Genomic DNA, 12,217 nt, shown 5'->3' with positions numbered 1-12,217 from the left:
AATCGGAACCGACAAAGTCGAACCGAGCCTAGAACCAAAACTGTTATATACTCCTTATCGGTCTCGGTTCTTGTCCCTTGTTTCATATGTAGAAAATACAATATATATTATTCAAAATATATTAACTTTAATCAATAAGTCAATTTTCTGAGTTTTTTTGTGTAATTACAGTGTTTTCCAATGATTTTTTTTACGTCGCCAGGGTGATACTGTTGTATCTGAGGTCCAAATTGCTGAGGTCTTTTTATGGATCTGCAAAAGTAGTTTTAGGCACCAAACGCTCTAAATAAAAGAAAGAAGGAGTGGGGGTAGATTATAGATCCAGGTCCGCGACTAAACTTGCCGGGTACCTACAATATGATAACTATAATATTTTTTAAGCCAGGGTTTCCCAAACTTTACTATAGCAAGGTCTCCCTACAATAATACATTTTTAGCTGAGACCCTCTTTATATGAAACATGTGTACTATTTATGTGTAGACTGAATGCAATCCTCAATTCTCCATCATCCTGCGCCCCCTCTAGCCTCCCCTCACGGCCCCCACTTTGAAAAACATTGTATTGAGTAACCTTAGTTTTCGTGGTCCCCGCTGGAACTCGGGGTACTACACACTCTGCGTAGAAGGTAGCTGCGGGCCTGTTTGTATCTAATATCATTTCCTAGGCCTGAATTTTCTAGCAACGAACTTTTTTTAAGTGTTTGTTACCAAACTGAGTCTGTATTAAAAAGAACGAAGACCGGAAACAAGAACGATAAAGCTGAACCGAGACCGAACGCGTTGAAATGAAAGAACCAAGACGGGGGCAGATAGAACCGCTGAACCGGACACAACCTTGTCAATTACTGTGTAAATTGATTAAACTGGGGAACACGAGTCCTGTACAAATGAATTCAAACCAAAAAAAGAAATTTATCTTAGAGTGTAGAATTTCAAAACTGATCTCAGTTTTTCTCGTAGTTGTCCGAATTCTGAAATATCTGGGATTATAGTAAATCGGGATTATTATCGTTCAGAGTCATTTTTTACCCTGAAAACAATCGCCAAATTTAAAATAGGATTAATCAAACTTATGTAAAAGTGTTTCTTATGATTATAAATAGGTTTTTATCGATTGTGTATCCTGTTCTGAACTCGACAAATTTCCATTTTAGGGTAAAAAATGATACAAAAGGACACTCTTATTTAGATTCTTATAACTTATTCATAATAAAGTGATGATGATAAATAAATTTGGATGCTTAGATGTGCTTTTAATTTGACAGTTGCTAAGGTCCATGATTATTCAATGATTGAGACCGAAAAAAGTGCACTTCTATGTTCTTCAAGAGTTTGGTCAAAAAGGAAGCCAGAGGGAATTGCAGGAGGAACCATGAGTCTTTTCTAATATGAAAAACCCATCATATCTAACGGAGAAGTGATTATCACTTCTTCTATTCGAATCGTTGCCTGAATTTTTTATTTTCGTTTTTCTTATTATTCTAATTTTATTAGCTCTTTTGTCTTTGGCTCGAATTCATTACATAGTGAGATTTTCTTGGTATATGCCTTGAAATTTTGAGGCAGGACTCCATCATTTTTTCAAATGAAAACAACCATTTAAGGCATTTTAGTAATACACAAAACATATTTTGATTAAACAAATCAAAAGGTACATGAAGTTTAACCAAAAATAAACAAAAACAATTGAAATTAAATTACCGGGCTCCGAGTAAAACGTCTTAAAAGCCCACAATTTATTATTAATATATGTTAATAACAAATTTTTTTATCAATATGAGCTTTAGTAAAAATTGGAGCAGGAACTAGATGAACTGAAAAAAACTGAGCCATAATATGGTGTCTACACTCAAGATACAAGAGCTCTTTGCCGAATTTTTTTCTCTAGAAAAATATAAGCTCCAATTTTAATTCTTGTATTTGAATTTGTTGTATCTAAGCAAATGCCTTTCAATATTGTAACAATAATTTAAAAAAAAGAAGACTAATAAATAGAACATTACTGAACTAACATCAACCATAGAAGACTAGAGTTATCTGGAAATGAATGTAAAAATAGAATGCGCTGTTTTTTAGGAAAAGATGGCCTAGTATATTTTGAAAGTGTGGTCATGAAGGTCATGTTGTAAAGACTGGGATTTAATTATGGGCTTCAAGCGCTGTGCCCTGGATGCAAGCAAGGCTACAACAGCAGTCAAAATACCCTGATGTGAGTTTTCATGGATTTCCACTGATCATGGTCATAGAAACGGGGGAGCTAATTGAATTTGTGAGAAATTATTGGAATATCCTTATACAAAGAAACTGTATTTAGGACGTAAAAGGAAGGATATACTCAGGGAGCCCATTTCAAAGGTAATTATGATAGCTGTGGAGTTATTAAGATTATTTGCAGTATTTTTAGAAGAATGGGGAAAAAGGTGGATAAAGAAGTCCAACAGGAGAAATATTCGGTGGAATAAAGCACATGTTATTGGCAATTGCAGATTTGTAAGAATATTTCATGGAGACGGAGGAATTTGAATATTTTCTTCAAGCAATGGATCAATCAGATCCACTAGATTTTTTTTTTTTTTTTGAGTTGTGGCAGTTATTCCATAAGTCTACGTCAAATTGTTGAGGTGAAAAACGAAAAAAACAAAAACTGGTCTTACCACTAGTGAAATTTTCAAAACTACATTTTACTCAAATTAAGAAACTCCTTACTCCTTGCTACGAAAATATCTTTATTTCTGAAATCATACATATTGACTGGAAGCCGTACGAATGGGAGACAATTACAACTACTTGAGAGATCAGCGCTCTATACTTTGTTGCTGAATATATGCGTTTTGTCTCCAGAAAAAGGTCCAATGTACATCTTGCAGAAGAGGTCTAGCCTTAAAAGACTCTCCTCCTGATAATATAATCCGGTTTGAGGCGAAATCAGGGTAAAAGCAAATAGAAAATTTTTCCCAATTTGGGGCATCTATGTATATATACTTATATATACATCATATATATATATATATATATATAATATATGGGATAGATTTGTATTCTTATGATTACCATTTTTAATCATCAATATAGCCACCCTCAGCCGTGATGTAGCGCTCAAGGTGAGGTTGGAAGGTGGCAAAGGTTTTCCAAAGGTACTTTGCAGGCATTTAGGCCCAGGCCTGGCCCTCCACGGCCATGAGGGAGGCCAATTTGGGGTGGCAAACTTTATAGGTCTTGGCCTCAGTATACGCCTAGATACTATAGGGCAGTGGGTTGAGGTCAGGACTTTGGGAGGGCCAAAAGTCCTTCGATCAATAAGCAAAGTTCTTGGGAAGATTCTTGCCCAGGAAGTTTTGGACGGCATAGTGAGTTGGGGCGCCCTGCCCTGCAGAAATACGATTGACCCCTCCCTGACAATTTCTGGAGACAAGGGACTACTTTCTTTTTGAGGATGTCGAGGTAATTGTCAGCTTTAAGGCGATATCCGGTGGGGAACCAAATTGGTCTCATCTTTTTCCTGTGGGATGCGACGAGGTCCATATTCATCACAGATGCGACATAGTCACGTATCCGGCGAAGTCATCGAGGGGTACGTCGGAGAATGTAAATATCCGGTCATTGTGCTGGTTTAACACCAGATCCACCATGAAAGTCTTCTCATTTGAAAATACAATAACGTCGGCTGGATTTCGGTTCCATGAACTTTTTACCGTTGTAGACAGTCTCGCGGTACCACTTGAGCTGTTCGGCAGTTTTCTTGGTGGTGCATCAAGGAGAGCTCTATATATCAACTCTTATAGATACTTATTTTGAGTATTAGTCTCTTTAAAATTTTTACTACAGTGCATGTAACCCAAACAGAACATTATTCTTAGAAACCGACCTTTTTGAACCTGAGAATGTAGAAAAAAATGGAATTGAGGAAGGTATATTAATTGGACAATCTAATTTCTGTGTTACAGACATGAGTCTAGCATAAGATTATGAAAAATTCTCGTTTTGTCATAACTACGATTTGTGGAATTCTGGTAAATATTTTCAAGCTCCGAGAGCTCAATTGCAAATTCTAATATTGACTTTTTATTCTGATGGTCGATTCAGTAATGACCAAAAAAAGTTGCCCTCTCTTCTTTTGAGTGTGTGCAGGTTTTTTTTACAGGGTATTCATAAATTTTGCCCCAATTGTTGGATTGCAAGAAATGATATTTATATCAACTTTGGTTTTATTAGATTACTAGGAATAAAAACTTTGGAAAGTTGCTAAATACTAAAATTAACGCAAAATTGGTGGAATACTAAATTGCGGTGATAAAAATTTAATTTCATCTGTTACTGTAGAATATGTAGATACTTAGAAAGCCACGGATGTCACATGACTGAAGGGACCAATGAACAATTATTTATAAGAACAACGCATATCTGAAAATCTTCAGACCTCAACAATTGTGCCTCTCAAAATGGATAAGCTCTCTAAACACAAATGTTTCTTTTTTATAGGAAAGAAAATGCTACTATAAATTCGTAATTCCTGAGATATACATTTAAAACTAAAATTGGGAGCAACGATTATTTTGCGACGTAAAAACAAAAAACAAGATTGATGTATTTTGCAATCTGAGGTTGTTTTTATTTCTATGCTTGTCATTAAATGGATTTTATTTGGTCATAGATTGTATGGAGAAGTTTGATTTATGTCTATAGAATTAGCAACGCCTGTGACATCAGTATTGTTGCATTAAATATGACCTTAACGACTATTATTGTTTTTTAATTGACAATTTGAAAAGTGTTTTATTATTTCCTAGAGTCAAACCTAGATTTGGTTTAGTTCAAACATTTTTCTGTAAACAAATTCCGGATTGATACTAGAGCTCGACTATGTCAGCTTAAAAAGGTATTAAAAATAGAAGTATTCAATCCATATGGGGATTTGGAAATCGTGGGCTTATAAAAATAACTGCAGAAAAAAAAGGAGTACCCTAGTAAATACTTTCAAAAGGGTGAATGAGCTAAGAATCTTTGAATGGATGAAAAATTGGGGGAAAGCTCTTTTTAATTTCCATGGAGAAATCCTACCAACAAGACAACTGAGAAAAAAATATGAAAAGAGATATGAAAGTACAAGGATTATACTATTGGTATGTTAGCAGGACCGTAAACTCTACCTGAGGTTGTATCAGTCAAGAGTAATTTAATCATGTGGAAGTTGGGCGTTCAAAAGTTCAAAGTCAAGGGTGTTTTAACTTTGGCCATATAAAACAATATTGAAATCTGAAAGGAGTAAGAATTGTAGACTATCATATAACTTTAAAAAAAGTCATTGGTAGATTGTTTGTTCGAAGGAAAAGTTGAGTATTGGATGCAATTTGAGAAAAGTCATGGGCGACAATTTTCCAGTGAATAGTGAAGGAGTTTTGTAACCGTTTGCGGAGACTTTAGATTGGGAAGGATAGCAACTGTGAACAGCTTAATATATAAATGATTATATGATACCTAGTTCTTTTAGGTGGATAACTCCTAGAGGTTTCCCCTGGATAAAATATTTGAGTCGTAGGTGTAGTTTCTACGCACTCAATCCGCTTGAGCACTAAATATAAATCTACTCTTTTATTTACTTATTTTACCTATGCACTTTCATTGTGTGAATCTTCACGAGGATGTTGCCAGTCCTCGTGTCTATTATATCTTTATATAGAATATATTACCCCTTTTGTTAAATCTCAATCCAGCCTCATTCTTTCTTCCCGACGTTCTTATCTTCCTGGCCCCTGGCCTCGCGACGAGCTTAGTAAAGAATACCACAGTAGGGTCGAAGACTGGTAAGTCTCAAGATCAGTATTTCTCTCGTTTTTTCGCTGACAACAATTTGGATTAAACTAGAGATTTGAAGACTAAGGTTGATGATTCTTCAGATGTTCGAGACCACTTGAAGACGTCCTCTTCATCGAGGAAGCAGTTTAGGGATACAAATAGGTTTTAGCCACATATTCTTGTTTTGGTTGTCAATCGTTTTTCTAAACGCATTGATTCATTTTGATTCACAAAAACATCATTGAATGCCAGAGGAGAAGGAGTTCAAAGGTCTAGACATACCTTGATGAAAAATTTATTATCTTTATAGGTGGTTATAGTTTGCCTACAAGATTTACAGTTGGGAACTCTTCGTATTGTAATCTCTCTTTCCCATTTTGCCTTCTTCAATCCTCATCCTCCTTTTCTCATTTTTTTTACTGGATCAGGACCTTCAAGAATAATCATAGCTTTCATATCAAAGAAACTGGATTCTCCTATTGGTATGAAAGAGTTCACTGGTTGCAGTGATTGGGATAAAAATTTAGAGACGTTCTTGAATTTTAAGTTTTACCTAATATGCTCCTAACGATAAATCTTCATATTTTCAATCAATTATGAATGATCATATAAGGAATCTGGCACCATTAATATTATTAATTGATGATCTTTGTCTCTTCTCTTTGATCTCTTCTTAAAAAGTTATTATTGTATTTCATGATTGATCTTCCTCTACTTTATTCTGTATTATTTCCAAAGAATATAATAGCTCAGTACTGTTCTGAACCGTCCTCGGATCAAAGAACTTGAAATTCGAAATATTTCATCTCCACAACCGTTTTGGAATGCCAAAATAGATTATGAGCGAGGAAGATTTTATATGTATCCTTCAGTTTAAGTGAAAGCATAGTTTTCATGCCTCTTTTTTTTGCTTATAACTTACTACTTGCTCTCTCAGACACAGCCTACGAGAATCTTCGAGTGTTTTATTAGGAAGCATAAAAAGAGTACAAGTATCTTTTAAAAGAAAACAGATTTAATCTTATAAAATTGATACTTATTTTGACAAACTTTCACTTCAGATATCATAGATTCTTTCAGGATATTGGATATCGTTGAGCGTGAAACAAAAAGAGAAGTGGCTTTAAAGAATGACAATTCTCTTAGACTAAAAATAATTCAATTAGATGATGCTTCTCCCAGTTTCAAAAATCCAAAAAATATGTTTAATGGTATAGTCTTAATGAAAGATGAACATAGATTATTCTGCTTCCGTCAGGACTTTGAATCCACAGTGAGCGATCAAGAGTCAATTTTTTTCCATTCAAGTTATTATCTGAGTATATCCGGGAGAATTTTAAAGATAAATAAGCGTTTGGGCGTTATAGATTAGGGGAAAAAGTGTTTTTATCATTTAGCGAGTAAAACGGGGCACAACAGTTCACCTGTACAACCCGTGGAATGGGGTATATAACAAAGGGTTCCTTGGTGCTTAGAATCGCGGCGGTAGAGCTTTAACTGTATTTTGGTTCTGTACTTCATCTGTACAACCTGAGAGTATTTTGGATTTTATAAGGGTTCTTTGATGCTCAGGGAAGCGGCGGGGGAATAATTTAACCTGAATCGGGCCTAGCAGTTCACCTGCACCAGTCATGGGCTAGGGTGTAAATTAGAATATTAGAAGGGTTCTTTGGTTTCTAGAAACACGGCGGTGTTATAGTTTAAACTATACTTCAGCTGTAAAACGTGAGAGCCGGGTGTCTTGGGATATTAGGAGGTTTCCTTGATGCTCAAGGAAGCGGATGCAAGACAGCGAATTTGGCGTCTGATCCAAAATATACCCACTACTTCCTCACCGTGTGAAAGAATGGTGCTTATATAATCCGTATATATTAGCAAACTCATACTCATAAAACAACCTGGAGAATAATTCTTGAAATTTTACGATCTTTATTTTTTGAAGCAGAAAATTTATTAATTAATTTTAATTTCTTAATGTCCCGGGCAACGCCGAGGAAACCTAGTCCAGTCAATATATGAATTTATGTGTGTTTGTGTTTCAATCACGACCAAACCAATGAATGTAATTTCCTAGATTTTTTTTGTAGGCTCTTAAGGCGCCAGATTTGTTTTGGTAACATTTTTTTTTTGTTCTTCAAGGTCATAGCGGCCTTCAAATAACATTTTTTTTGAGTACTTCATCTGTACAAACTGAGGGCTTGGGTGTATTTTGGAAGTGGCGGTGAAGAATTTAATCTGCCTCAGGGTCCAGCAGCTCATACACACAACTCATAGGCGGGGGTGTATTCTAGCAGATTACTGGCCCGTGTAAATGAATTTAGACTCAAATTTAATGACTTATAACTCGGAGTTGGGTGATTGTAAAGAAAAACATTCTGACGATTCCAGATAGCTAACACTGATATATAACTTTTTTTAATCAAGTCAACGATTATGGCTGATGAGCGCCAGAGGACTATTTGGACATCTTAAAGGACAATATACTGCCATAGGCCTTGAAGATGGCCAACGGGTACAAATTCGTGTTTAAGCAAGATGGTACACATGCACACACTGTCAACTTGAACCAAAAGTGGTTGCCCAACAACTTTGGAATTTTGGGACAAGAGCTTATGGTCATCACAGAGCCCAGATCTCAATCCTCTTGATTAATATATATATAGTGGCACCTAGAGAGTCAGGCCTGTCATGTGTGCCATCCAAATATTGAGGACTCTAAAGCCTCCGTCGACCAAGCCTGGTCGCAATGTCCAAGGACTATCTCATTAGGTTATGTCAAGGCTTCTAGAAATTCTAGAAATGCGGCGGCAGTGCAGTTTTGAGGCCCATTACTTCACCTGAACAACCTAAGAGCCGGTTTGTATTGTGGGATATTAGGAGGTTCCTTGATGCTCAAGGAAGAGGTAGTGGAGAAATTGAACCTGCCTCGGGCTAAACAGTTCACCTACACAAACTGTGGCAGGGTTTAACTATAGAATATTCCATATTAGAAGGGTTCCTTGGTTTCTAAAAACAAGACGGTGTTAGAGTTTTAGACCATATTTTGGCACAGTACTTCACCTGTACGTACAACTTGAGACCTTGGTGTATTTTGGGAAATTAGGAGGGGTTCTTGATGCTCAGGGAAGTGGCTGTGAGACTTATAACTCGGCGTCTGACGCAGAATAAAGCCCCTTCTTCCTCATCCCGTGAAAGAAGAGTGCCTAAATATATTAGTAGACTTATACTCATAAAACCAACATGAGAATAATTCTTCAAAATTTTATTTTTGTTTTATACTAAGTAGAAGAGTTCTTAATTAGTTTTTATTTCTTAATGTCCCAGGTAACCTACTCTAGTAATATTGAAAAATGGTCGTTTTTGCAGTATACTTTGCAAAATATTAAATACTTTTGACTCAATTTCCTATAACCACACTATGTGATCAACACGACGACGGCTTTATAAAAGACTCTGTGATTTGGGAGATTACATTTTATAATGGAAGAGTGGATCTACAGGAGTAGGTAATGAAACTATATATTTCCAGAATGACTCCCTTGCCCCATAAAAAATCTTATTTATATATCTACTTCCACTTCTAATTAAAGATATGGTTATATTTCATAAGACAGTCATTGATCTTATCTTAACATCCTTATAATATCAACAAATCGCAGAAGAGAAGCTCATGAAATAAAATTATCATTAGGTTCTGAGTGAAGGATGCATACTAATGAAAGTGTTTAATGTTATTTTCGTCAGAATCAAATAATTATTTTAAATCAACAACGGACAGCGTATCATATTTTTTGACCTTTCAACCAAAATATGGCGCAACTATATCATCTATGAATGTAAACTGCTGCTCTCCTTCTCCATATATGTATGTGTAATCTCACAAATCAGTTTCTCAAATCAAATTATTTAATATGATCTTAGTAGGGAATAAAGGAATTGAAGATGTATTTTTATTCACATACAAATATATATACATTCACAAACAAGTTTGATAATTATGTATTTTTCTTAAAGCGTTCTCAAGAGTTTGTTAAAATAAGTACAAATTTGATGAATTGTGGAGGAGTAATAGTGGTGAAGCTTATGTTTGTGTAGTACCCGTGATTTTGAGAAATTGATTAGTCATACATTCATCCATCATCTTATAAATGTAGCAGGAAGACCCTGAGATGAATCCTCTAATCATTTTATTAACAATATGTGCTCTGAGCTCCTCAGAGGATGAATCCTCTTATACGCATTCTCCCAATGTCTCATCCACGACTCCAAAGAGTAAGTTTGGTCTTGCCTGGCTCTTCAGCTCCAATAAAAATAGCAAGAAGAATTTAATTCGAGAAAAGCAAGAAGAAGAAAAAGAATTGATTGATAAACGGTGAGTTGTTAATCCAGAATCAAAGGAGGGATACTTCTTCTCAATTATATGTAGTAGTAGTACAATCATTTAATTCAATCCCTCTTTCGAAAATTTTTGTACAGGGCTCTAGATACGAATCTTTACATAACTGCTTCCCGTGGGAAAATGCGTGTTCTCTCTCATAAATCATATGAAAGTGGTGATTTAAAGAAGGAAAATCTTTTTTGCAACTTTGATGACTCCATTGAGCAAGTTGAGGCTCGTGAGGGAGAGGATGTTGAGCTGACTTGCCGATTACAAAATCTTCACTATGAAATTGATCTGAACAAGCTCAAAATGGAATGGAATTGGATTGAGAGCTCTGGATGCAACGAATCCGCTGCGAATGTCTCCTATGGGGACAAAATCGTTCAAGTCAAGCCAAAATGTATGATCATTACGGATTTTCCCTTTGATGACCTTCAGACAAGGTAACCTTCCTTTTTTTTGTTTTGTTTTAAAGATAACTAATTTCATTCTGGATTTTTCAGTTCAAAAAATATATCCTGCTCAGCGGATATTGTACTATTTCAAGTGACGGTAAATAATACGGGAAAGTATCGATGTACGGCCTCTATTGGCTTCTCTGGGACTCAGAATATCTACAATCATCTCTACGGAGAAGTGTATGTACGAGTATCTCGTCGAAATAACTATTCTATTCATAAAGTTGTGTCTATTATAATTGTCACCACAGTCCTTGTGGTTTCATTTATGCTTCTTTTTAAAAAGATCCTTAAGTTCAAATTACCTTGGGAGGGTAAAAATGAAAACTATGCTGCAGAGTGGCCTGTTACAGTTCCAGCAAGACGTATTGCCTCCTCAGGCTCACTTGGCAGAAGACTTAGTGGACCCATTATTCTAGAAGAAGAAGAAGAAGAAGAGGATGAGAGAGATAGTCTAGAGGAGGTTGAAGTAATTGTATCTGAAGATGCACCTATTAAAAGCTCTCTAAAGAGACCGAAATTAGACTCTATTGGTGGATTAGAATTTAATTTTTAGGCTTTTGTAAATTTATTTATTAGTTTAGCTTGAGGCTTTATCTCAGTATCAATAATGAATTAATTCATAGCTTTTAATTGTATTTCACTAATCATCGTTGTATGCAACTACGCAAAACACTCAAGACTAGGTTGACGAATGATCCTATTTTGATATCCGAAGAAGAATACACTAATGAGAGTCAGATTGAGAGAGGAAGGGGTAATATGAAATTTAGGAGTACATCATAAGTAGTAATAATAAAAAGTGATATACGAGTAATGCATCATGTTTTTTTTTTATTTGTGTATCTCATAAAATATATTTTTTCTTCCATTTAAAGTCGATTTTCAAAGTGTATTAATACCCATTTAAAGCCGGACATATTATGTACAAGAAAAGTCTTCGAACAGGAAGTAAAAAGAGGAAATTTTCGTAGAAAAGAATACGATTGTTCATCCAGAATGACTCGTCCTACTCAAGAGTGTATATGTTTCAGGCAAACTGTCTAACTAGGCATTTCATAAAATCCCTGAAAATTGTAGTTATTTTGTGAAATAATTGTTTCATTTAGGCACTTTACTATATGGCTAAAATTTTCAGGAATTTCATTAAATGACTGAGATGATCCCCCAGTCATTTCATGAAATGTCTGATGATGATTATTAGAGAAATAATAGACATTAAAAATAAATCTTCACTGAAAGACCATCAGGTATATTTGCAAATCATAAGATATATAACAATAACCACTAAATATACATATATACAATTACGGGGACTAATGTTATTTCAATAAATTTATTATAAAAATAATTATATTTGAACATGTAAAACTGCTGTGGCATTTCCTGTAATAAGGTATTTGAGATGGTTTAAAACATTCGAATCAATTCGTCTGACATTGCTTCTTACAGTCAAAATAAAAAAATACATGGTCATAAAAGGTTCTAGAGATAGATGAATTTGTAAGTAACAAAAAAGAAAATATTGTTAAATATATAGTAATGTACATCATTAACAACTACGAATTGTCTAATGGAAAGGCCT

The 12,217-nt window shown here is 35.1% G+C and overlaps 1 protein-coding gene across 1 annotated transcript; it reads left to right on the top strand.

Annotated features, from left to right (window-relative positions):
* Positions 1-9,712: 9,712 nt before the first annotated feature.
* Positions 9,713-11,509, top strand: LOC121131766 (uncharacterized). The gene is made up of 3 exons (XM_040727140.2): positions 9,713-10,165; positions 10,270-10,617; positions 10,678-11,509. Exons 1-3 carry the CDS (start codon positions 9,963-9,965, stop codon positions 11,186-11,188), a joined length of 1,062 nt encoding a protein of 353 aa, XP_040583074.1. The 5' UTR covers positions 9,713-9,962; the 3' UTR covers positions 11,189-11,509.
* The last annotated feature ends 708 nt before the right edge of the window (positions 11,510-12,217 follow it).

The sequence above is a fragment of the Lepeophtheirus salmonis genome, chromosome 1 (assembly GCF_016086655.4).
Source record: "Lepeophtheirus salmonis chromosome 1, UVic_Lsal_1.4, whole genome shotgun sequence".
Classification (NCBI taxonomy): Eukaryota; Metazoa; Arthropoda; class Copepoda; order Siphonostomatoida; family Caligidae; genus Lepeophtheirus; species Lepeophtheirus salmonis.
This window is presented reverse-complemented; position numbering and strand designations above follow the sequence as displayed.

Bases quoted from the DNA above. Each gene is read 5' to 3' on its own strand.
- LOC121131766 (XM_040727140.2), top strand. From the start codon at position 9,963: ATGAATCCTCTAATCATTTTATTAACAATATGTGCTCTGAGCTCCTCA. The intron at 10,166-10,269 runs GTGAGTTGTTAA...ATTTTTGTACAG, and splicing joins AAAGAATTGATTGATAAACG to GGCTCTAGATACGAATCTTT. The intron at 10,618-10,677 runs GTAACCTTCCTT...TGGATTTTTCAG, and splicing joins TTTGATGACCTTCAGACAAG to TTCAAAAAATATATCCTGCT.